Below are 27,267 nucleotides of genomic sequence, written 5' to 3'. Positions count from 1 at the left end.
AGTTATTTAATTGACCATGTAGCAATTGGTTAACCTGTAAATATTCTATCCAGCTATCACTTAATAGCTCATTAGTATGAGAAAACAATATTTATTAACAGAGTAATAGAAAGGACTATAAATGATCAGAATATCACTAAAATTTAATTTAGGCCCTGTCCAAAATATGTCAAAACAATAAAGAGAATACAGAAAACATTAATTAGTTTTTTTTATTTTTTAAATTTTTACCAGTGCCGTTTGATCGCTTTTCCTCTTTATTCATGTAGTTTCAGAAGAAATTAACAAAATCCAACTCTCTTTTCATAGGCATAGTGACTTCGAGAGTCTCAGACTCTAGGAGATAGACAGCTTTGGCACTGTTGCATTCAACAGGATGGGGAAGGGTTAGCAACAGTTTCCTAAAAAAACAAAATAAGAACCTAGAATCAGCTTCCTAAAGTCAAATCAAGAAGATATTACTTTTGAACAGAAAGCAACACATACCATTAGAATAATGCTAGAAACAAACAACAAAAAACCCAGTATTTAGACGTAAGTACAGCATCAAAAATATGCTAAATAACGCAAATAGTATACTAGTTTTTTGGCCTTCAAAATTCAAGCATTTGTATTGACTCCCCCTCCTTTTTCTCTACACTGACCTCGTTTTGCATTGTATAAACATAGTCTCAAGCTATGTTTACAGGCATAGAAATAGAACCATTGAAACCATAAGTTAGTTGGACAGATGTTTTGCCAGTCATACATTATGTGTAGACGGAATAAACCAAAAAAACCAAACCCATTGTTTATTGTTGTCGAGTCTATTCCGAGTAGAGATGCCCCATACAGTTTTCAAGGAGCACCTGGTGGATTCGAACTGCTGACCTTTTGGTTAGCAGCTGTAGCTCTTAACCACTACAGCACCAGGGTTTCCATAGATGGAAAATGGCTAACTAATACCTGAAAACTGAAATGGTTGTATAATACTTCTGCTAGCACAACTTTAGGCTGAGCCTCTATCACAGGTGTAGTTATTGAAACTCAGGCCTGGAATGATTTCAGTAGCAGATAAATGAAAGTGCTCCTCTCTGCTTGGTTCTGGTTCTTTCTACTGTACATTAACAAAAATTCTCTATGGGTTTATTTGAAGTTTATGACTCAGTTGCTGGAAAATTGTATGCTTTAGATGCATTGCTGAGGTTGAGACATCCATAATTCTGACACAGTGGCATGAATTTGAATTATGCATAGGGTCAGTACATGCTGGAATCTGAAGAAAATTAAATGCCTGGTACATTTGTTACCTTGCATACTTGGTAGAGAAGGCCTGAAGATCTCTATAAAAGTGGATTCAAAAGCTCTTTTAGGAGGTATGAGATTCAAATCATTACAGGAATATAGTATTTTTAAGGAATACTTACTGAGTACATGAATAGAGAACTAGTATTTAAGAACAAAATCCTTAAAAATCAATTCCTTCTTTATTCATTTTCAAAGACCTAAGTTCAAAAGACTGAGCTCATTAAAAGTATTTATTACAAATCTCTGGAACCTAAAGGAGAATTTATCCATGACCCTTGTTCCATTTCAGATATTTGGGGTAGGAGAAACAGCTCCCTCCACCTGAAGTAATGAAATAGCAATTATTCTTAATGTAGCCTATGACATTTGGCATCTCAAAAAGAAGTGGGCACAAAAAAATGTTCAGAGTCCATCTTTTTAAAAGCTGCTTACAGTATAGGTTATGCTAGGAGTTAGATTTGCTTTATTCCTTATTCTATAAATGATAATATATTCACTTTAAGAAGAAAGCAAAGCTTAGTGGTGGTAGCTTCATTGCACTGAAAGACAACTATAAATCAGCTGAAGAAGGAGTTCCAATGATAATGTGCACTTCTCTGTCCAGAAAGAAATAAATTCAAAAGAGGCAGTTAGTGGCCATTGCAATGATCCATCTATCCCTGCATTTCTGTCTAGTTCTTAGTAGTATGGCTTCACATACTAAAATTTTGAACAATAGAAACTGTGAAACCTATTAGGCTCTTAGGAGATGGGAAGTGTTTTTGTCTAGTCTGCTTTACTGTCTGATTTCTGAACTGAGATTTATATTTAAACAAAATAAAATTCTACAAATACTTAACCAAAAGCCCAAACCAAATCTGTTGCTGTTGAGTCGATTCCAACTCAAAGGGACCCAATTCACTGAAGGACAGGACTGTATCTTATCTTGGTGTTCCCCCAGTGTCTAGCAGAAGACTTTGTTGAGTAAATAAATAAATACATGGAAAGTAAATATTCAAGTCATCACAAAATGACATTTGAATAATTACTATAGACTACTATTGTGGGATATGAATAAACATTTAAACCTAATCCCTCTGTCTTTGTTGCTGTTGTGTGCTGTTCAGTCAGTTCTGACTCATAGCAACCTTATATGACAGAGTAGAACTGTCTCATAGGGTTTCCTAGGCTATAAGCTTTACGGAAGCAGATCACCAGCTCTTTTCTCCTTCAGAGTGGCTGGTAGGCTCAAACCGCCAGCCTTTCGGTTAGAAAAACCCCTAGACCAGGGGATAATTGATGACAAGGACCTTCCCCTACAGCCAGCAGAGAGAGAAAGCCTTCCCCTGGAGCTGGCACCCTGAATTTGGACTTCTAGCCTACTAGACTGAGAGAGAATAAATTTCTCTTTGTTAAAACCATCCATTTGTGGTATTTCTGTTACAGTAGCACTAGATAACTAAGACAGAATTTCATACTGGGAGTGGGGTGCTGCTCTAACAGATACCTAAAATGTGGAAGCAGTTTTAAAACTGTGAACAGATAGAAGCTGGAAGAGTTTTAAAGTGCCTAATAGTAAAAGCCTAGATTGCCTTCAAGAGACTGTTGGTGGAATTATGGATGTCAAAGACAATTTTAATGAGGATTCAGAAGGAAGTGAGAAGAATTGTTACACTGTTAGACGATTAGAAGTAGCAGCAGAAAAATGGCAGCAGCAGCAGAATCAGGAGACCAGCGTGAGACAGTGCTGGAGTCCATCCACTGCTGAGTGCCTTCCTGCTGAAGTTTACTGGCAGAGTGGGGTGCTTCCAGGCACTTATCATCAGGGCTAAAGAGCTTTGGAAAATTTGCCCCAGGAGGGCAGATGTGGGTGGAGAGGCCCGAGGGGTAGAGAAGCCAAGGAGCAAGGAAGCAGAAGCTGAAGAGACAAGGAACACAGGAAGCAGTGCTGCCTCAGTCTCAAACGGTAGGGCCATAACCTCAGGAGTACCAAAGGATGGAGCAATGGCCTCTGGGGCTCCAATGAGTGGGGTCACTGCTTCCTAGGTTTCAAAGAGTCAGATCTTCACCAAGTTGGCTCTGGGGTGTGCGACTGCTGTTCACAAGTGTCAGTGGGATGGGGCTTGAATCTACTGCCCAAAGTTTAGGAGGCAGGGCTGCCATGCCCAAGGGGTATAAGAACAGGGCCTGCCCAAGGGAGTAGGGATGCCTCTCAGCTGGACTAGGAGAATGTGGTCACCCAGATGCGAGGGAGCAGAGTTGCCATTCTGGTGGGCCTGGAAGGTGGAGCTGAAGCCCAGGGCTGAGAAGCCTCTGCCTAGAATCAGAGAATGTGGCCAAGATGCAGAGTCTGGAGGGCAGAGCCATTGCCAAAATGGTCTCAGAGTGGAGAGGATTATTTCCAAGCCTGGAGGGCTAATGTAATGTGTTCTGCTGACTTGCTTGGTGCCTGTTATCCCTTCTTTCCCTCCAATTTCTCCCATTTGTAATGGAAATGTCTAGCTTCTGGCTCTTCCACCATTGTACTTTGGAAGCAGATAACTTGTATTCTGGATTTCACAGATGAAGAGAAATTTTTGGATTTTAGACTTTGAGTTAAATTAAGACTTTTGCTATGATATGATAGGGTAAATATGTTTTACATGTGGCAAGGACATGAATTTTGAGGGGGCCAAAGGGTAGAATGTTATGGACTGAATTGCGTCCCCAAAAAATGTGTATCAACTTGGCTAGGCCATGATTCCCAGTATTGTGTGATTGTCCACCATTTTGTCATCTGATGTGATTTTCCTCTGTGTTGTAAATCCTGCCTCTATGATGTTAATGAGGCAGGATTAGAGACAGTTTTGTTAATGAGTCAGGACTCAATCTACAAGGTTAGGTTGTATCTTGAGTCAATCTCTTTTGAGATATAAAAGAGGGAAGCAAACAGAGAGACATGGAGACCTCATTATCACCAAGCAAGAAGAGCAGCTGGTGGGTTTGAACTGCCAACTTTTTGTTTAGCAGCTGAGCACTTAACCACTGCACCATCATGGCTCCTCTGAAACTAAAGAAAGTAGGTATGAATATCAACAAAATAATGAAGAAAAAACCCCCACATTTCTGATAATACACTTTCAGGTAATAGCATGGCTCCAAAGGATACTCAAGTGTTTAAGAAAAGTGATAAAAACATTAATTCTGTCTTCTGTTTTCTGTCTTCTATCTTAATTAATGAAATTCTCTTAAGAGACAGTATCTCTCTGCACTGAATATTTAATAAATAAGTAGAGTATGAACCAAATGTCCTAGTACAGCCAGTGTTCTATGTGGAAAAGTATCTCTCTGTGAGTCTTTCATTTAGTGGGCTATGATAGATATCTGGACTGACAGCATAGCGAGAGTAGCTGCCTGAAGATTGATGGAGACAGTGAGAACTGCTAGAGAAACGGAAATTAACTCCATGGTGTGTAGATATGTGTATGCTTTTAACAAGTGTGCAAATATAAAAGATTGACTGTTCATTTAACTAACTTTGCAAAGGTTTTGTGGAAGAATTATATGCAGGTATAATATGCAATGAAAAAGGTAAAATATTCCTTCAAGTGAATGGTAGGAATAGAGTGAATATAATTTTTATAACAGGCAAATTTTTGTGATAACACATTTTTGAAATTATATAAGCAAGTGAGAAAATATTTGATATATAAATATTCATCTGTAGATCATTTTGGGTTAAATGCATCTACTGTAGAATTCAAGATTTAGCTACATACATTGCACATAGGGATTTTTTGTAGGAGGGATTTACTTTTTATTTTCTTGAAGCCCTAAGATCAACAAAGCAGAATTATAGTTACTGATAATGGAAACAGCATGAAATGTTCATGAGTGACAGAGAAAGGACCACTGCAGTCAACCAATGTGTGCTCACTGCCACACATCTAAATGAAAAGTGAAAAAAGCAATCAGGTATTTAGATATTTTATCTAATACACACCATGTTCCATCAATTTCCTCTTTATAGAGTTAGTTTTGAAAGACAGGACTGATTTATCCATGTTTCAGGGTAAACATTTTTTCTCAGAATTTTACTATATAAATTATGCTTTAGGAACATAATTTGAACCGGGGTAATAACAAAACTATATTTGAAAATATCAAAATATTTAACTGAATTGCTCCACAGTCATCTGTATTATTTCGCAACCTAAGGGTCTGGTGATAAATTAGCTGTTAGAATTTTCATTTTAAGCAGTTGATGACGAGACCTTTTGTTGATCTTTGAGATGAACATAATCAAATTTAACCTTAGAGCCCCACAATATGGAACAAATTTAAAGATATTGCTTCTAGTATTCACAAAATCTAAAGATGACATCATTGTATAAAAAACTACATGTAATACTGGTTTTCACCTCTAGCCATTATTCCTGACAGATAAACTGCATGTGAATGTCAAGGATTGTTTTGATGGGATCAACCCACTCCAAACATCTGGGTGCAATGTACAAAAATAATCTAGACGTTTCCAAATATATTGATGTTTATATTATGTAGATCAGAAATCTGAATGATTAACTGACTTTTTTACTTTTCTTCTGTGTTTTTCAAACATAAAGAGGCAGACATTAGTGAGTAATGCACAATAACTATATATTTTTAATGGAAACGCTGGTGGCATAGTGGTTAAGTGCTACTGCTGCTAACCAAAGGGTCAGCAGTTCAAATCCCCCAGGCGCTCCTTGGAAACTCTATGGGGCAGCTCTACTCTGTCCTATAGGGTCTCTATGAGTCGGAATCGACTAGACGGCACTGGGTGTTGACTACAGATTCAATATTACAATACACTATTCCAATCCTAAGTGCTACTCACTTATTAGGAGTACGAAGGTCAACAATCATTTCCTGGATATCGATTTCAATGTCAGAAGGGTTTGTATTTGGTAGTTTAATTTTAACCTGAAGGAGAAAACGAGAAGAAAAATAATGTCATGGAGAATGGAGTTAATTTGAAGACTGTAAGAACATATGAGGAAAGGAGAACTAATATTCATTAAGTGCCAACTATGTGCCACACTATGCCCTTTTCTCATAACAATCCTGAGTAGGGATTCTTATCCCATTTTACATATGGAGAAACTGAGGTACAGAGAAGTTTGGTAAGTGGCCCTAGGGCAATTATCTGCGATTTAACTGAGGTCTGACTCCAAAGCTATATAGAAACACTTTGGTTACTTGTTTGTAATCTTTATTCGCTGAAGGTGCATGCCAGTGCGCTTGCTAGAGTTGTGTACTTTCAACCACCTTTATATAAGTGGGCAATTGTACAAAAAGTGGTTAATTTTCATATTGGGTGTGGGTAGGTGATGCCATCTTGTAGTCTCCTGGTGTAAACTCCCACACCACATTTTTTTTTCCAAACGCTTGACTGTAGTGCCACCAGGGCCCCAGTAGATTAGTTAATGACTAATCCACTTTTTTATTTTTTTCTTGTGCTTTAGATGAAGGTTTACAGAGCAAATTAGTTTCTCATTAAACAATTAATACACATATTGTTTTGTAATATTGGTTAACAACCCCACGACATGTCAACACTCTCTCTTTCTCGACCTTGGGTTCCCCATTACCAGCTTTCCTGTTCCCTCCTGCCTTCTTGTCCTTGCCCCTGGGCTAGTGTGCCCATTTAGTCTCTTTTTGTTTTATGGGCCTGTCTAATCTTTGGCTGAAGGGTGAACTTCGGAAGTGACTTCATTACTGAGTTAAAAGGGTGTCCTGGGGGCCATACTCTCGGGGTTTCTCCCATCTCTGTCAAACCAGTAAGTCTGGTCTTTTTGTGTGAATTATAATTTTGTTCTGCATTTTTCTCCAGCTCTGTTTGGGACCCTCTGTTGTGATCCCTGTCAGAGCAGTTGGTGGTGGTAGCCAGGCACCATCTAGTTATGCTGGACTTAGTCTGGCGGAGGCTGTGGTAGTTGTGGTCCGTTAGTCCTTTGGACTAATCTTTCCCTTTTGTCTTTGGTTTTCTTCATTCCCCCTTGTGCCAGACAGAGTGAGACCAGTGGAATATTTTAGATGATTTCTCACAAGCTTTTAAGACCCCAGACACTACTCACCAAAGTAGGATGTAGAACATTTTCCTTATAAACTATGTTATGCCAATTGAGCTAGATGTTCCCCGAGACCATGGTCCCCACATCCCTCAGCCCAGTAATTCGGTCCCTCGGGGAGTTTGGATGTGTCTATGAAGCTCCCATGAGCTTGCCTTGGTCAAGTTGTTCTGGCTTCACCAGTATTGTGTACTGTCTTACCCTTCACCAAAGTTACCACTTATGTGTTGTCTATTTAGTGTTTTTCCCTCCCCACTCCTCCTGTCCATAAAAAAAAAAAAAATATATATATATATATATATATAAAGTAACCATCAAAGATTGTTTCTTTTTGTATGTAAACCTTTTCATGAGTTTTTATAATAGTGCCTCATACAATATTTGTCCTTTTGTCTCACCATCATAGGATGGTGGAGAAGTCCAGCAAAGTTGTTAACATAACAAAAGAGAAATAACAATATGACCTTCTCCAGAAGGACTATTTATTGGATTAGTAAGATTTCATTTAAAAATGTCTCATCTCCCTTACCATAAAAAATATGACCCAGAAATTCCACTCCTGAGTAAATATACCCAAAATAATTGAAAACAGGTATTCAAACAAAAACTAGTACATAATGTTTTTGTTCATAGCAGCACTATTTACAGTAGGCAAAAGGGGGAAATGACCCCAATGTGCATCAACAGATGAATGGATAAACAAACTGTCATATACCGTACAATGGAATATCAGCCATTAAAAAGAAATCAGGCACTGATACACACTACAACCTGGATGAACTTTGAAAACATTATGCTAATAGAAAAGACACAAAAAGGCCCACATATCGTAGGATTCCATTTATATGAATTATCCAGAAAGGCAAATCCATAGAGACAGAAAACAGATTAGTCATTGCCAGGGGCTGGGGGAAAGGGGAAATAAGTAATGATTATTTAATGGGTACAGGATTTCCTTTGGAGCCCTGATGGTACAGTCGTTAAGTGATATGGCTGTTAACCAAAAGGTCGGTAGTTCAAATCCATCAGCTGCTTCTTGGAAACCCTATTGGGCAGTTCTACTGTGTCCTCTAGGGTTGCTATGGGTAGGAATTGAGTTGATGGCAATGGGTTTGGTTTTTTGGGGGGAGGAGTTTCCTTTTGGGGTGATAAAAATGTTCTTGAATTAGATAGTGGTGATAGTTGCACAACATTTTGAACACACTAAATGCCACTAATGGTAAACTCTATGTTATGTGTATTTTACTTCAATTAAAAAAAAGGTCTCTGCTGTAATTTAATCCATTCTCTCTTTGATGGGAGTTGATAAAATATATATGAGATGGCATGGGTATACACTTTCCAAAAATAAAATATATATGAGGTGGCATGGATGAGTACTTTCCAAAAACAAACAAAAAACTTCAGGTTAAGGTAAATTAACAAGCCTTCTCTGTAAGGAGCTAGAAGCCTTGACATATTGGACACCTGGTGATTTCATAGCTGGAATGGCCAAAATGAAAAGCATAGGTTATTTGGGAAATACATATCATATAAGTACTAGGAGAAATTGGAATTCCTTGTAAGAATCTTAAAATAGGCAATAGCATTTTTGTAAGATTAAGTATGTACACCAATACATGTCTGTGAGTTATATTTTACTTTATTAAATTGTATGTTGTTGTTGTGTTGTTAGGTCCCGTCGAGTTGGTTCCAACTCATAGCAACCCTATGTACCACATAACAAAACACTGCCTGGTCCTGCGCCACGCTCACAATCATTGTTATGCTTGAGCCCATCGTTGCAGCCATTGTGTCAATCCATCTCCTTAAGTGTCTTCCTCTTTTCCACTGACCCTGCACTTTACCAAGCATGATGTCCTTCTCCAGGGACTGATCTCTCCTGACAACATGTATGCATTCCATTTCATTTTTGACGATTTCTAACTTTCCTATATTCATACTTTGTATATTCCAGGCTCTGATTATTAATGGATGTTTGCAGCTGTTTCTTCTCATTTTGAGTCGTGCCACATCAGCAAATGAAGGTCCCGAAAGCTTTACTCCATCCATGTCATTAAGGCCAACTCTATTTTGAGGAGGCAGCTCTTCCCCAGTCGTCTTTTGAGTGTCTTCCAACCTGGGGGGCTCATCTTCCGGCACTATATCAGACAATGTTCCGCTGCTATTCATAAGATTTTCACTGGCTAATGCTTTTCAGAAGTAGACTGTGGGGTCCTTCTTCCTAGTCTGTCTTAGTCTGGAAGCTCAGCTGAAACCTGTCCTCCATGGGTGGCCCTGCTAGTATCTGAATACCGGTGGCATAGCTTCCAGCATCACAGCAACATGCAAGCCCCCACAGTAGGACAAACTGATAGACACATGGGGGATTAAATTGTGTGTGTGTGTGTATATATAAACAAATATTTGTAAATAAAGCTCCAAAGGTGCTACTCTTTATTTTATTTGCCCTATGGCAAATATTTCATTAAACAAAAAATTACTTCTTAATTTATGTTTTGAAAATTCATATCTTCATAATTGAAGATGCTTTAAGTGAGAGAAATTAGAACATTTCTCAAAGAGGTAGATGCTCTACCTCAAAGTAAATGAGCATTCTAAGGGGCCTCAGTGGTGCAATGATTAAGCATTCGGCTGCCAACCAAAAGGTCAGCAGTTTGAATCCACTAGCTGCTCCTTAGAAACCCTATGGGGCAGTTCTACTCTGTCCTACAGGGTCACTATAAGTCAGAATTGACTCGATGGCAATGGAGTTGTTTTTTTTCTTTAAATTGGAAAAAGTCCAATTTTTACTGTAATAACATTCAGGCCTGATAGTTGAGTTGAGATGTTCTTTAGTCACAGGATGACTTAGGTCACCTAGATCATGTGATACAAATATTTGTTTCTTTAGTCTTAAAACTAAAAGAAAAAGAATTTCCCAAGAATTGAAATGACATTTGAGGAAGGAAAAAAGAATTACAACTTATGTGAGATTTAGATACAACTTTTGGGTAGAACTTTGAAGTGGTTATTAAAATCATTTGCAATTCTAGCTAAGAGTAATTCAGAAACAACTCAGTAATTTTTCCCCTTGAGGAAATTAAAATTATATACTAAAATAGTTTGGGAGGAAGAACAGGAGAAGAGACAAATTAAGTGGATTGGTACACATTAATATCTCACAAAATAAAAGAGTCAATGAGGAATCTTAATAGAAAAATACCTCCTAAAACATGAATCAGGTTTCTTCAGAAATACTTTCAAAGAATATCTGGAAAATAGACATGGCTATTAAATGTCTGATTGTACTAAAGACCTAACTTGTCCAACAGTAGTAAAGACAGGATGTCACTGACCAATTAAATGAATTGATGCCCCTCTCTTTATATGAGATGCAAACTGAATTCATTTCAAAGAATGAATTCTTTTAATAGGTAAACTAAGAAAAACTGCCAAATTTTTCATGGAAAACTTTCAACTTTTTGGGAGCTCCACCTTTGGAATCAAAATTGGGTTTGAACTCTAGTTGTGTCACATATTAGTAATCTATTGCTTATTATTTATCTATTGCTGCGTAAAGAATTACCCCCTAAATTTATGGCTCAAAACAACAACAAACATTTATATTATACAGTTTCCATGGGCCAAAAATTTGGGAGCAGCTTAGCTAGATGGTTCTAGCTTACTATCTATCATTTTAGTCAAGATATTGACTGGGGCTACAGACATCTGAAGGCTTGACTAGGGCCTCAGGATCTGCATCCAAGATGGCTCATTGACATGGCTACAGGCAAGAGGCCTCAGTCCTTCACCACATGAACTTTTCCATAGGATTGCTTGAGTATTCTCATGACACAGCAGTTGTCTTCTCCCCAGAATGAATGATCCAGAAGGGCAAGGCAGAAACAACAATGTCTTTTTTTTAACCTAGCTTCAGAAATTACACTCTTTCATTTCTGTGGTATCCTATTGGTTACACAGGTGAGTGCTATTCAGTGTGGAAGGGGACTACACAAAGGTAAGGATATCAGGATGTGAGGATCATTGGAGGCCATCTTGAGAGGCCGGCTACCACAATACCCGTCACTAACTTTAGTTTAAACCTCTGCCTTTTGGCCTTGTAAATAAAAAGTAACAGGAAAAAGTCACTAATTTAAGGTTTATGAGATCTCTTCTTTTTCACTTTCAGCTTGTCTTCAGGCAAGTAGCTAAAACTACTTGGTTAGTCTCTGGGTATTCAGTCTGGGGCTTTCCTGGAGAGAAATAAAGGTAGGGTAAATTGCTTCCAAATTGTTTCCAGGGTCCTTTGTTTATTCTCCTTTGTGTGTTGTAATGGAATTGGCTTAATATACCAAAGCCTTTGAGGGGGATCATTATTGTGGGATTGTCATTTTGAGTTTTAAATCTCCTCTTTCCTTTCGTGTTCTTGTGATAGGTTTATATGACAAGATGGTTCCTGAAGAGATCACATTCTTATAATCTATAAGTGATTAATACAGGCTCCCCAGCTCTTCAGATAGTGTCCATGATCGTATTACAAGATGTTTAAAAGTTGATATGAGAAGTCCAAATAGCAGTGTTCCATGTAGGCTATCCATTCTAGGTTTCCTCTTGAACTGTCACTTCGTGACTACCAGAACAGGAGCATAAGTGAAACAGATATTACATGTAACTTGGCCAGTTTTCACTATTTACTGAAATTGCAGTGAAGCTTGAGATATACAGAAGGGTTTGGGCTGACACTTTGGGAGATATTCTTGTTTAATTCATGAGTTCTAGATATTGTAAAAAATGTATTTGACAGGAATATAGCAACCACCTCCAATACATCTGATTCTTAGGAAAGAAGTTGAGACTACTTGAATTTCCATTTAAAACTTAACAACATTGGGAAATTTTGATTAACAGAGAAAGTTTAGGTAAGTCTCATTCCGAATTGCCTCAATGATTTGATTTCTTATTATGTAACTTTGTGAGATTTTTTTTCCATTGCAGCCATACTAAGCATTTTATAGAAACTTTTATGAGCAATGATAATCTGTAGGAAACTGAACAAAATTAAAGGTGATGGAAACCTACTTTGAAATTATATAAATATTTACCTCTGAAGAATAAAAATGTAGAGGTATACATTCTCCAAAACTAGGGCACAAATCTAAGAGATAATCTTTTAAAATTAATGGATAAATTTTCTATAATGTTATCATTTCAAAACATTCCATTACTATATTGTTATGCCTGTCTTACAAGATTAAAGAAATGTGACTCTCTTCCCCCACAAACATCAAGAGTAAGCCCAGCTCACTCTGGAGTTTTAAGAGTATTCATCCACTGGCCTTCATACCTCCACTGATAAGCACTCTACTCCAAAAAATTCACAGTCTCACGATCACTATCTGTCTTGAGGCCACTAAACTAAATTCATTATTCTTTTTATCAATATTCCTTATTCTTTTAGTCAATAACTACAAGAAGTTATCCCATATCACCCACTAATTCCCAAATGGATCTTCATATCTCCTATTATGTGCCAATTTTCCACCCCTCACCAGTTCCTGAAATGAAACCTTTCTATTAGGCCCTTTGATACTCATCAAATATCATTCCTTATATCCTAAGCCTCTTCTCTGAAGATTCTCTTCAACTAATTAGTCTAACTGAAACCTGGATCTCGCCTGATGACACTGCTTCCCTTACAATCTTCTCAAATTTGTGTCTTTTTTTCTCTTATCGCCCTCATATTACTGGGCCTGCCCTTTCCCTCCAACTTTTTTTTTTTTTTAATCTCATGTCCTCACACGATGCCACCCAATTAACCTCCTTGTTGCAATCATTGACCAATTCCTGGGTCACTCCCTCCAATTTCTCTATGACTAGTTCCTCGTTCACTATTGATCTTTCTAACATTAACTCCTGTCTTAAATCTTAGTGATTTAAATATATACTTAGATAGTCTTTCCAACATCTTAGCCTCACTTCCTCATCTCCTTCTAGTCTTTGATCAAATATTACTTCCCAGTGAGGCCTTCCCTGACCACACCATTTAAAATTGCAGCTGCCACCAACCCTAGTACTTTCTATCACTTTTCCCTGCTCTTTTTTCCTTCATAGAATTTTTCACTTTCTAGTATACAATAGGAAACCCTGGTTGTGTAGTGGTTAAGTGCTACGGCTGCTAACCAAAGGGTTGGCAGTTCAAATATGCCAGGCGTTCCTTGGAAACTCTACGGGGCAGTTCTACTCTGTCTTACAGGGTCACTATGAGTCGGAATCGACTCGACAGCACTGGGTTTGGTTTTTGGTTAGTATACAATAGGAGCCGTAGTGGCACAGTGATTAAGAACTTGGCTGCTAACCAAAAGGTCAGCAGTTTGAATGCACCAGCTGCTCCTTGGAAATCCTATGGGGCAGTTCTACTCTGTCCTATTGGGTCACTATGAGTCGGAATCAACTTGATGGCAACAGGTTTGGTTTTGTTTTTTAATATACAATAAAATTTATGTACTTATTTTGTTTATTGTCTGTCTCTTCCACTAAAATGTATGCTCAGTGATGGCAGTGATTTTTGTCTGCTTTGTTTACTACAGTATCCTCAGTGCTTACAGCAGTGCATAGCACATCGTAGCACTCAATAAATATTGGTCGAATGAATGAATAAGTGTAAAGATGGTTCAGTATTAAGAAATCTGTTAATATAATTTACCAAGTTTATATATCAAATTTAAAAAATCATGTGATCTCCACAAATGTTAAATAGGCATTTGATCAAATTCATCATCCGTTCTTACTTAGAGTTCTTAATAAAATTAGAATAGGTGAATACTTCCTTAATAACCCAAAAGCCAATATCAGGCTCAATGAGAAAACACTAGAAGAACTCTAATTAAAGTGATAAATAATGCCCAGTATTCACCACTATTACCTAACACAGTTCTGGAGGTACTAAGTGATGCAGTCAAGACAAGAAAGAAATAAGAGGTGACATTACTAGAAAGGAGGAGGTAAAATCACCATTATCTGAGGGAAGAATATTCTAGGTAGAATGAATAGAAAGGAGTCAGAAAATAACTTAGTATATTGAAGGATCAGAAGGAAGGCCAGGGTGGCTAGAACATAGTGAACAAGGAAGAAAATGTGATATCAGAAGAAACTGAAAGAGTAGGTAGAGGCCAGATCATATAGGCCCTAGTAGGTCAAGACAAAGAGTTTGGATTTTATTCTAATGCAATAGGAAGTCAGTTAAGGGTTCTGAACAAAGAAGTGTCATGATTTTCTTTTACTTTTAATATGAATCTCTCTGGCCACTGTATGGAAAAGGCTATTGGGAAGCAAGATTTCAAAGGATAGAGATGCATCAGGAGGGAATCCTAATGGTCCAGGTGAGAGTTGATGGTGGATTGGCCAGGACAGTGGTTGTGATGTTAATGAAAATTAGATGGATTTAGAATATATTTTGAGGATAGCACTAATAAGACTTGCTGACGGATTGAATGTCACATAGAATGGAGAGGAATGAAGGATGATTTAGGTTTTTAGCTTGAGCAAAATGGCAATTTTGTTACCATTTACTGAGATGAGGAAGATGGATGAGAAAGAGGTTTGCAGAAGACAACTAAGAGTTTGGTTTCAGACAGGCATGTTAGGTTTGAGGTGTCTATTAAACAAGTGGGAGATGCCAAGTAAGCAGTAACAAATCTGAAGCTCATGGGAGAGGTCAGGACTAGAGAGATAAATGGTATTTAAAGCCATGGGACTAGATAGAAAGAAAATAGATTTAAAAAAAGACACAGGTAATTCCTAGGGAATTCTAGGCAGACGAGGAAAAGCCAGTGATTTTGGAGCAAAGGAGATGAGGAGTGGCCAGTGATTTTGGAAGAAAACCAGTACAGAGTGGGGTTATTAAAGATAAAAAAGAAGGAAAGAGTAGTCCAACTGGATGGACTGCTGCTAAGTGGTCACACACTAATTAGTGTTTCTAAACTAGGAAGGAGAACTTCTGGCATTTTGTGGAAGACAATCCTTCATTGTTCAGGACTGATCTTTTTATTGCAGGATTTAAAGTACCCCTAGTTCTTGAGTACTAAGAGTACGAAATGCCAATAACATCCTGCAATCACTGCGACAACCGAAAATGCCTCCACCCATTTCTAAAAGTCCCTTAGGGACCTTTCTTATTGTTTGTTCATCATTACTTGGTGACACCCAGTAAGCACTCGATAAATATTACATGAATAAATGAATAAGCCTTTGTCATCAGCTGAATAGGTTTTTGTCATCAGCTGAAAGCATACTTAAATCCCTGATCCTAAAACAAAACAAAACAAACTCCTCTAACTCCCCTAAGCCCTGCCTCTTCCCAACAACCATCTCCCCTCTCTCTTCTCCTTCACTGTCAAACTGCCTCAGAGAATAATCTATATTTTCTGCCTTCTCCTCCTCACTTTCTATTCATTTCTCAGTTTTCTTCAATTTGGCATTAAATTCCACCACACCACTGAAGCTGCTCTCTTCCAGAGGTCACCAAAGACTTCTTAATTGACAAATCTTCCTTTGGCATCCTAATCCTGCTTTACCTCTTTACAGCAGTAGATACTTTTATGGTTTCCCCCTGTCTCTGAATATCCTACTCAAGCTTGTCTTCCTTTGGAGATCCCTCAAATATGGGTGCTTACCAGGGTCAATCTGTGAATCTGCTTACATGGATTCAGAAGTTCCTGCCAGCTCCCTTAAGGATGCCAGACCTTGTGATTCAGATACTTTGATGAAACCTTCTCAAAATGATATCATCAAAATACAAAATTACTGATTTTTATTACCAAGTTATATATATAAGAGACATTTACCTTTATTCCATCTCTAACTCTTAGCCTATCTCAAACTAATTCTAACTAACTCTCTCTCTCTTTTATATTGGGGGGAACTTTTATTTTCAACTCTATTAATTTTGGTATTGTTTACAATTTTAAATGTATATTACTTTTAGTCAGAAAAAAGTCTACACAATTAGATTAGCTTTTAAGGGGGTATCCATTCCCTACCACCACCATCATTGTGAGTGTGTTATGATATTCCCTATAAATGTATGCGTATTACCGAGAGAACTACTAGACATTTAATGGAAGGTTTACTATGCTGCCTGGAGCTGATAATGAGGAATCACACTACAGCTCAAATATCCTTCTCCCTGCCACACAGTCTGATATATAACTGATCGAATACAGTTAGCATAATCGGAAATACTACCAAAAAAACTAGGTATACATCCTCTAGAATTTTAAATGGAACAGAGAATCCATTCTATTATCACGCAGTCAAATCTATTTATTCATTAAAAGTGAATAAATATGACTGCTGTAACCTAAGGGAGAAATCAGGATTTGAGAATCAGACCGTTCAAGAAACAAGTGAATTCCCAGAGGACGAGCAGACACTTCGCTCTGAATGATTGATAGCCCTTTCTGAGATGTACAGAAAAAAAACAAACCAGTTGAGATTCATACCTATGATAAAATGTGACCCCTGGTTGTGTCTGCCAGATGGTGACTGACCCTATCCCATCCTTGACTCTTACCCCATTCTCAGTGAGATTTAAGAATGAGGTAAGGAGTCATAGAGAAATGAAGTTCTGATACACACTACAACATGGATGAACCTTGAAAACATTATGCTGAGTGACATAAGTCAAATATTGTATGATCCCACTTATATGAAATATCTAGAATAGGCAAGTGTATAGAGATCAAGGTTTATTAATGGTTACCAAGGGCAGGTGAGAGGGAGGAGGAAGAAAGATACAATGCTTAGGGAGCACCAAGCTTCTGTTAAGGGTAATAGAAAAATTCAGGAGTGGTTGAGGGTGATGGTTGAACAACACGGTGAATATAATTAATGTCACTGAACTATACCTGTGAAGATTGTAGAAATGCCAGATGTTTTGTTACCTATATATTTACCACAAATTTAAGAAAAAGAAAAAAGTACATAAAGTGCACAAGGGGGGAAAAAAAGAATGGGTAAGTTTCAGGGGTGAGGTGATGATAAAAAAAATCAGGTTTAATGGCTTGTTTTTTAGGTCACTTCAGAAAGTTTCCTTATCAATACAGATCCATCAAAGCAGGAGCATCAAAATATTATGTATCCATTCTAGCTCAACAGATCTATCAAGCTATCTGCAGGCTGCTCTTCCCCTCTCCTAGAACAAATGATGAGCCATTTGGCAATATATCAATAGTCCATTCATTTCTAGATTTGAGAGATGGTTTGCTGTTCAACACCTATGGAGGAACATAGGAATCTGACCTGCTTTCCCACTGCACCCATCCCACTTCCTGCCACAAAGAGTCTTATGGGGAATCCAGGCTGTCTTCCGACATATCCGCGATACCTGGAGTTCATTTTCCACCTTCTCCAGTTGGTACCCAAGAGGTCTAGTACCTCAATCGGTCCTGTTTTTTAGAGGTAGGCTGGTCTCCATTTCCCTCCTACCCTATTTCTGTGACAGATTCTCGACTTCCACATCATCTTTATTTGTATCTCTAAAGCCATGCCACAATCTCAACCTTACTTCACCGATCCAGCTCCTTTTGGTTTTTAATACCCAGTCTGGAACTGGATTGGGGATTTACAATGCTTCTGTTTGAACTCTGTCTCTGATTATTGGCCCCATCCCAAGGGCCACCTACTCTATCCCAAGTGAGTACCACTCCTGAAAGTTTCCTAACATTCCTCTAACACCCCCTCCCCACCACACCACTGAAAATCAGTTTCATTTCATTTCAAGTCTAATGCAAAGCCAGCACTCTGTGGTGGTATATTCTAACTCCTGAAGACAGCAAACACCATCAACTCTGAAAATAATCTCCAGTCTTGTTCTTCTTCTTGAGTTACACAGAGGTTTGTATTTCTAACAGTCGACTGGACACTTCCAACAAGATTTCCAACAGGCATTTCAAACTCAAAATAACCAAAACTTAACATATTTTTCCTATAACTTTGTTGTCTTCTTTTTGCATTCCACGCCTCTCACCCCCTTCAAACACACAAACAAAACCACCCTTTGGTTGCTTACTCTCATTCCAAAAACGGTAATTGTAAAAAATATGGAAAATTCAGATGAGCAAAAATAAAAACCATCACTAAGTCTGCCATCCAAAGATAAACCACTTTATATTCCCATAGCTTGATTAATGTCATCACCATTCACCTAGTCACCCATTCATTTTACCAGTTTCTAAGTCCTAGTGATGCTACCTCCAAAATGACTATTAAAGTCATTTTCTTCTCTCTAGCCCACCCTGGTGGCTTAGTGGTTAAGGGCTACGGCTGCTAACCAAAGGGTCGGCAGTTCGAATCCACCAGGTGCTCCCTGGAAACTCTATGGGGCAGTTCTACTCTGTCCTATAGGGTCGCTATGATTTGGAATTGATTCGACGGCACTGGGTTTGGCTTTTGGTTTTTTGGTTAGCCCCACTGCCACAGTCCAGGCTCTTACTTCTCTCTCCAGGACTAGTGCAATGTCTACCAACTGGTTCTTCTACCATCAGTCTCCCAAACTCATACATATCACTCACCATAACTACAATCAAATGCAATCTTCACACTGCCGCTAGAGTTGCTGTTCTGACATATGCATCTAGTCATTTAACTCACCTGCTTTAAAATTTTAGTAACTCTAATTCCTACAAAATAAAGTCCAAATTTCATGGTATAACATTAAAGGGCTTTCACAACTAGCTCTAAGCCACCTATTCTGTTTTATCTTCTATTACTTCACTCTAGTACATTCTGGGGCTCTAAGAACATCACAAATAGTTCTCAAAACACACCATATGATTTCACAGCACTATGCCTTTACTTATGCTATTCACTCTGCTTGGACAGCTTTTTTGCTCTTTTCAGCTGGGCAAGCTATTATCTGTCCTTCAAATATCCCAGTCAAATGCCATCTCTGTTGTGAAGTCTGCTGGGACTTTCTCTTCTTTGAGCTCAAATCATTTTGCATATACTTTCTATCAAATTCAAATAGCCTGGGTTCAAATTGCAGATCTGCCACATTCTAACTGTGTAAATTTAAGCGGTGTGTAATCTCTCTATACTTCAGCAATCTCATTTGTAAAATAATAATAATAATAGCACCTGTTTCATAGGGCTGGGGTGGGGATTACTGAGTTACTACGGATAAAGTTCTTAGAGAAATGCTTGACACATAGTAAGCACTACGTACATGTTTGTTATAATCATGATATGATATTAAGTGAAAACAATTGGGATAAAAGCTTTTATTCATAGAGTGTATATGTAGGGAACTTGCTCCACTATGGCATTCTGGTGACCTTGCACATATTCATGTAGGCAAGGCTCAGCCGCAGTCTGACCTAGCTCTTAGCAGAAGGTCCTGTAATTCTCCCAGAACATGGGAAGATAGGCAGTCTTGTGAGGAGCTGCCTCAAGGCCATTTCTTATCTTCCTCTCTACTTTGTGAAAGGCTCTCTGTCTAGTGGGAGGCTGCCACAAGGCAGTTTCTCATCCAACTCCCTGGTTGCAGTAAAGTATAGGACTTTCCACTTTGCTCCCCTTGGGTACAGATACAGGTGCAGTCTTAGAGCTGGTTCTTTGACAGAGTTGCCTACTGTGCACATTGCCTGTCACCTAGCCCCTTCGTTCAATGTAATAGGTTTTTTGTTTGTTTGTCCTGTGGGCAAAGGGACACAGGGAGCTGACACCATGCTGATCTTGCTTATGCCGTCTGTGTAAGTAATAAACTGTATCCATTTGGGCTCATTGTTTCCTTATTGGATAAATCTATGAAAGTACAGTAAGCCCACCTAACAGCTGCCACTGTACTATTTTCTTAGAGACTCCTTGATTTCTTGGCAGTAAGCTCCTTGAGAGAAGAAGAACCTTGCCTACTTTGTTCAACACTATAGATCTAGTATCTGGCACATAGTTAAGTGTTCAGAAAACACTTGTTGAATTTTTAAAAATCATTGCAAACATCAATACATATGTATTTAAGGATCTATATCAAACCCATTAGAGCAGGAGCCTTGTAGGGAGGGATGGAGAGTATAGAGAGGAAGAAAGGAAAAATAAAATGAAATAAAACAAGATAGCGGTCTCCTACCCAGGAGGTTTTAAAAAACAGTATATATATATGTATGTATATGTGTGTGTGTGTGTGTGCTTGTGTGTGTGTGTGTGTGTGACCTAGGAAGAAGAAGTCCTTTGGCTCTCTTATTATTCTTCTGTTAATTTATATAAATATTTGAAGCCTTGTAAGCTTGACCTTAGTTTCTCAACTGTAGTTAAGGAGGGGACGCTAGATCAGCATCTATCAAATCATGTTCCCAGCAGCCCAAGTTGTTCTCTTAGGAGCTGCCTCATGGGTGGCAATACCCTTTCAATGAAGACAGTGGTACTTTTAAAGGTTTTATATATTGGGCTTTCTCATAGAATTTTTTTTAAAAAAAAGGTTTTTCTGCTTAAAAACAAATTATAAACTACTGGCCTGGCTCTATCTCTAAATACACTCTATCTTAATAGTGAGATTAAGGCAAGGGTAGCTTGGCAGCTCTGCAGGAGAAAAATCCGGTGATCTGCTTCCATAAAAGATTACAGCCAAGAAATCCCTATGGGGTAGTTCTGCTCTGTCACATGGAGTCACTATGAGTTGGAATCAGCTCGACAACACTCAACAACAACAAGCTTGGCAGCTACAAAGTCAAAGGCAGAACAGCAAAGGATAATAAAGCAGGCAGAATTTGGGTAATGGGGCTTTTTTGTTTGGGGTTAGAGGGAAAGAATGGAAGGTTTGCTCATACATGTTTCTAACTCAGAATTCTGTTTCGGAACACAGCTTTGATTTTTTGTTGTTGTTGGGTGCCGTTGAGTTGATTTCAATTCATAGCAACCCTATATGACAGAGTAGAACCGCCCCACAGGGTTTTCTTGGCTGTAATCTTTACAGGAGCAGATCACCAGGTCTTTCTCCGGAGGAGCCGCTGGGTGGGTTCAAACTGTTAACCTCTCAGTTAGGAGCCAAGTGCTTAACTGTTGTGCCACCAGGGCACTTTCACTTTGATTTAGGACTCACAAATCTTGCTTTTGTATTTGGAGTCTGAGGAGGGTAGGGGAAAGGATGATTCCTTGTGCACTTTGTTTTTAAATACTATTTTATTGTGTTTTCAGTCAAAGTTTATCCCTTGTGCATATTTAAACCCCAAATCCCTCCTTGCAATTAAACAAATTGATCTCTGTACTCCTATTACCTTCCATAGCTTAAGTAGGGATTTCCTTAAAGTCTCTGGATTGGATTGTTAGATATGGACCAGGTCCAAGACCCAATATCATATTTCGCCAATTCAAAGGTTTAATTTCCCCCATATTTTAATGTTTCTGATACTGGGATGCACTACACAATTAATGTATACATTTAACATAGTAGAGTGCCTAATTTTCCCCCAAAAGTTGTTATTAAATAAATGGCACATTTACAATTTGATTGTGTCTTAGATTTAAGAAAATGCCACATAATAAACAGGAATAATAAGCTTATAAATTTGAGCAAGAAATACTTGATATGGGTCAACAACCTCTTTAGCCTGAGTCTTAACAATGGGGTTAAGCAATGGCAGCAGATATCAACATTAATATGCCTTCAGGATAAAATCAAGATAAAAAGCTTTCTTTTTTTATTTTTTCAGAGCTAGTTTAATAGCACACCACTATCCATACTTATTCTTTATTCTCGTTATACTCACCCCTTACTCAATATACCACGCTATATCATGCCTGGATACATTTCCTTATCTTCTTGCCTCTGCGTGGAATGCCCTCCCTTCCCCTGTTGCTCACTGTAGAAATCCTATCCACCCAATCGGAGTTCATCCCTTTCTGCCTTATGTCACCGTGTACTTGCTATATGCCTCTAAATATGTGCTTACCATGCCAAATTGCAATGATTTGTTAGGGGTCCATCTTCTTAAATTCCTTGAGGGCGATTAACTGCTTCTTTTTTTTTTTTAGTAGTTAGGGCAGTACCTGATATGTAGTAGTAGTCACCAAGTATTTAATGAATGAACAAATGAAGAAATGGAAAGAAAGAGAAAAAGAAAAGTATGCCAAAAAAAAAAAAGGCACACTACTACCTTAAATGTACAAATTAATTGTGTGGTAAAGTGCCACAGGACCAGCAAATTTTATTTCATTTCATTCATCTGGCACTTATCCAAGCCTTCTGAACTCCTAGTGTACTTAGAACTGTTAACAATAAAATGAGTTCATTTATGTCAGTTTTGTCTCCTCAATCAATTATAAATTCATTAGAGGGAGGGATTAACTCTTCTGCCGCATATACTTGTTGAGTTTTAGGTAAACTGTATATTTCTATCCTGAGGTGTGATTTAGTTTCCAAGATTCTTCATTCAGGATACCTTTATTAATAAAACTAGTAGCAATTTGCAGGAGAGAAATGGAAAGGCCCACAACAGTTTTATTTATTTAGGGTCTAGAATTTCTCTAGAGTTTAGAGCAATTTTCAACAATATCAGAAACATAATTTTATGGTAGGTTAAGAGAGAGGAATTTGATCAATTGATATTACTGATAAAACCCTGGGAGCTGATTACTTCAAGACCACTTGAAACCTTAACTCATTAGAGTTAGAAAAGTCTCCTGAGGTACTTAAGGTCACTATTCCCATTATGTTACTTGATTCAATTGACTATCTTAGATTTTGCTAATAAAAGAAATCCTGAAGTTCATGCAAAAGAAAGATTCCATTACTATTTGCTTAAGGAAAATATATTAAATATCTCCTATGAACACCTTGAAGTCACTGGGAGGTACAAATGGTTAACTTGCTCGATTGTTAACCTAAAGGTTGGAGGTTCCAGTTGACCCAGAGATGCCTCAGAAGAAAGACCTGACAATCTACTTCTGAAAAATCAGCCACTGAAAACCCCATAGAGCACAGTTCTACTCTGACACATATGGGGTCGCCATGAGTTGGAACTGATGGCAAGTGGTGGTTTTATAAATACTTTACTACTCTATAATGTAGAGTATTGTAAGAGGGGGGACAATGGTGGAAGTATAGCCCCTGATCTCAAAAAAGGAATTTCCAATACCAGAAGTACTTGCGTATGCTGCCAAAATGAGTCTCATTCCACTGTCTAGGCTAGGTAACCCCAGACTTTCCCACAAGATCACTATGAGGATCAAACGAGAAAAAGTAAGGTAGTATAATTGACATTATAGGTATTGCTACGATTATCATATGAAACACTGTCTTGGCAAGGATACTGTCCAACATTCTGTAGTGTCATTCAGATAAAGGAGTCAAGTAACTTTTTAGATGTCTTCTTCGTATTTTAAATCACAAATTCAGGGCCAAAAATTAAGAAGAAAATCCCTTTTTAAGTCCCCCAATGCAAGTTGAGCCATTAAAAGAGATACAGAAATAAGACAGGTTCAGGAAAGAAAATATTTCATTCTGACTGCCTGTCAACTCATCAGTTAAAAACCAATCGTATGGCATGTACGGGACTAGGATGAAAAAGATTCAGCCTGAGTGGATTGGGCAGTTTTAATAGGACTAGAAATCCTGTATTGTGTCATATAATTCTATTGTGTTTATTTGTAAATCTCATCCACACATGTAAACTTAGTTTATCACATGTCTGTAAATGTTTACCAGTTTTAAATGGTCTTGCTCATTACTCCCCTAGTACCTGAAATATAGCAATCATTATTTTTAAAGAGTCTACAGCCTTGCCTACAGCATTATGTACACAACATTCATTCAATTTAGCTATAATGGTCTCACAGAAAATGCGGGGGAGGAGACAGGCTTACCACAAGATCCTCACAACATGCTGTAGAAGAATCCTTTCTGGTCAATCCTAGGAAAATATCCTCAGTTCCCACCTGCTGTTTGAATATAATCTCATATCTGAAGAAAAGTCAATAATAATAGAGATTGAAATGGAAGAGCAATTTTCTGTCACAGAAAAGACTAGAACTTATGAGGACATGCTATTATTGCTATTACAAAAAAAACAAAAGTACTACATAAAGCGTTTGTTGTTTTCAGGTACATAGCAAAACATAAAAGAAGTCTAGAAATTTAGTAAAAAAAAATACCAAACACTTGAAAAGTAGGGTTTTATTTATTTCATATATACTAGTTGCCTCAAATAAAGCTTAGCTGTTTTAGAACTACACAAATAAACTGGATCAAGGGAAATTCTAATAAAGATTAAAAGTAGAAGTAAAAAGAAAGGTCCTTTCCTGGAAAACGATGGCTCAGAAAAATACTGGACTCATAGTCCAGAGTTTGATGGATAGAAACCCTCCTCTGCTAAATTTAAGCCACAGAGCAGAGTCAGGAAATTGAGTTTTACTAGTGTTTCTGTCATTAACTGTGCGACCGTGGGCAAATCACAAACTCATAGGGTCTCAGCTTCCATATTTATACAATTTATGAGGGAAGAGGCGTTTGAACTAAATGATCTCTATGCTCTTTTCGTCCTCTAAAATTCTACAGTAGAAGACTGGTAATGCAGCCAGCACAGCTACACTACAGAATTTAGACTCTAGTCCTATAGAATTCTTAGTTCAATGAAAAAATTTTCTGGTATTTTAGTACATACATATCAATTCACAAATCTTTTCTTCCTCCCAAATTTGGGCCCTTAGGGATACAATAGTTTTTAGAAGCACCCAGCCATAACTTACCCTTATCTCTTCAGATGGAATGAAATAAGCAAAAATTGTTTTTTCCCTTTGATTGTACCCTAATGAACAAATGGTAAATCTCTGGGCAGGAAGACTAAAGGACTAGATTGAACTTCTGACCATTTGCAAATAGGAATGCCCAAGAACAACAAAAGGGATTTCTCTGAGTTTGAACAGGACTAACAATAAGTAGCTATTTGAAATGGAGCACTTTTCTCTTAATAGGCTATAACATCTACCAAATATTTGCAAAGGTGAAGCCAGGTTAAAACAGAACAGAAAGGTATTGATCCATATGCCGGTGATTCCCAAATGGATCCTGCTCTTATCCTGAGCTCCAGACTCAATTTTCCAACTGCCTTGTATATTGGTTTGCCTGGATGCCACAAAGGCATCTCAGATGCACATATCCAAAATCAAACTCACTGCTTCTCTTCCACGTATTCCCTATTACAGTTAATACCATTGATATTCATCCAGTCACCCAAACTAGTAACCATAGCATTATCTTTAATGCTTTCTTCTCATCCATTATGTCTACTCACATACCAAATCTTCCTTCAAAAATGTCTCAAATTAAAAAAAAAAAAAACCTCCCAAATAAAGACCCTCATACTCCCCTCTAAGGTCATCTCCTTAAAGATCCTTATTATTTTTCGTTTGGCCACTTGTGATTCTTCTTTTGTGAGCTGCCTATTCATATCCTTCACCCATTTTCCTATTAGGCTTTGGGATATTTTGAAATGTATTTGCATGAGGTAGAAAATAAAGATTAAAAAAATATTATACAGCAATTTTCTCCACATCTTGATTGGCATTATTATTCACTTAACACTTTCATGGATGTTCTATCTATAGAACATCAAATATCAGGATGAAAAGTGAAAATTTACGCAAATTTGGAGCTTGCCACATACAGATGTTTGGCATTCATTAGACAACATGACAAATGAGTGGCTTAAATCTTACCTTTCATATGGCTGTGTGGGCATTACATAAACATAAAAAAAAACTCTTCTATATTCTTAGGATGCAGACAGAAATGCTGTTTTAAAAATCTCCTTTTGTTTTTTATTTTTATGAGGTTTACATTTTTTGACATTATTTATTCTAAAGCTGAATGCTTTTTTTTCTAGTTAATTATCTGCAGTCTCCCCCTGCTTCTGTTTTCAGAACTGACATAGAAGATAGAAGAATAGGTGTTTTCTTAAAGGACGTGGCACAGTTTTGTAGTCAGAATTAGAAAAGTTGCCAGATCACTTGTCATAGAAATCTTCAAGAATGTATAAAGCACATTATAATTTAGTAATTATTACCTTTGTTTACAAGTTATTCTAAATATTCATTCCAGGTTATTTTTAAGCTTAGTCTCTTTAAGCATTAATTTCAACTATGTATGTAAACACACTTTAAGTTCCTTAAAAGTATAAGCGTTTTTTTTTTTTTTTTTAATCAGAGTGAAAGCTTTTTAGGATCATTATTCTAAATTTCATGTTTATAATTTGATGATATTGAAAAAGGTACAATGCAAGGTAAAATATACTAAATACTAACTACACTTCTTTTTTTATATACTTCTAAAAATATCTAATAAATAAGTACAGGTAAATTGATAATTAGAGGGAGAACATAGCCTTTTATAGAAATTGTGGAGCATTGAATAATTAAAAGTAGGTCTTTGATACATTAACATGGTTTGTAATTTAGTTTGTATGAATGCTTGTAATTTAAGGGGCTGGGCTTCTCCCACTGTTAGTTCTACATTGCACAATTGGCATTAAATGTAAATTTATAGTGGAAATGACTCTATTTTTCATTCTTTTGTTAGATAGTAACTGAAAGGAAGGTTTTATGTTTTATTATTTGTTTCTCTATAAAGGAAAAAATCATCAATTACACATGTCTTCTGTGTGTCACTACAGTTTTATCTTTTCTGTGGTGTAAGTTACTTTATGAATCTTGTCAAAAAATAGAATGGTATCAGAGGACATATCTAACTTAAACTCTTAAACACATTCCAGGCTTCATTTGACTTACTCGGGTATCTCTCTAACATCCCACATATCATCATGCTCTGCTCCTTCCGGAACCTCTTCTGAATTCCAAATGTCCTCGCTAATTTCAACACTGGTTTGAGGAATGACTGTAAAGAAACGGAAGATAAAACTGAAACTGTTGCCCATTTCTCCCC

The 27,267-nt window shown here is 37.5% G+C and overlaps 1 protein-coding gene across 1 annotated transcript in view; it reads right to left on the bottom strand.

The window, feature by feature from the left end:
* Positions 1 to 268: 268 nt before the first annotated feature.
* Positions 269 to 27,267, bottom strand: part of DNAAF6 (dynein axonemal assembly factor 6) — a 42,713-nt gene continuing 15,714 nt past the window's right edge. The window contains exons 3-6 of the mRNA XM_003414813.3: positions 27,114 to 27,219; positions 24,195 to 24,291; positions 6,125 to 6,210; positions 269 to 401 (exon numbers count right to left, since the gene is read on the bottom strand). Of these exons, the coding sequence (XP_003414861.1) occupies positions 272 to 401; positions 6,125 to 6,210; positions 24,195 to 24,291; positions 27,114 to 27,219 (419 nt within the window). The 3' untranslated portion in view covers positions 269 to 271. The remainder of the gene's footprint in view (positions 402 to 6,124; positions 6,211 to 24,194; positions 24,292 to 27,113; positions 27,220 to 27,267) is intronic.

This window comes from Loxodonta africana, chromosome X, assembly GCF_030014295.1.
Source record: "Loxodonta africana isolate mLoxAfr1 chromosome X, mLoxAfr1.hap2, whole genome shotgun sequence".
In the NCBI taxonomy this organism is placed as follows: Eukaryota; Metazoa; Chordata; class Mammalia; order Proboscidea; family Elephantidae; genus Loxodonta; species Loxodonta africana.
This window is presented reverse-complemented; position numbering and strand designations above follow the sequence as displayed.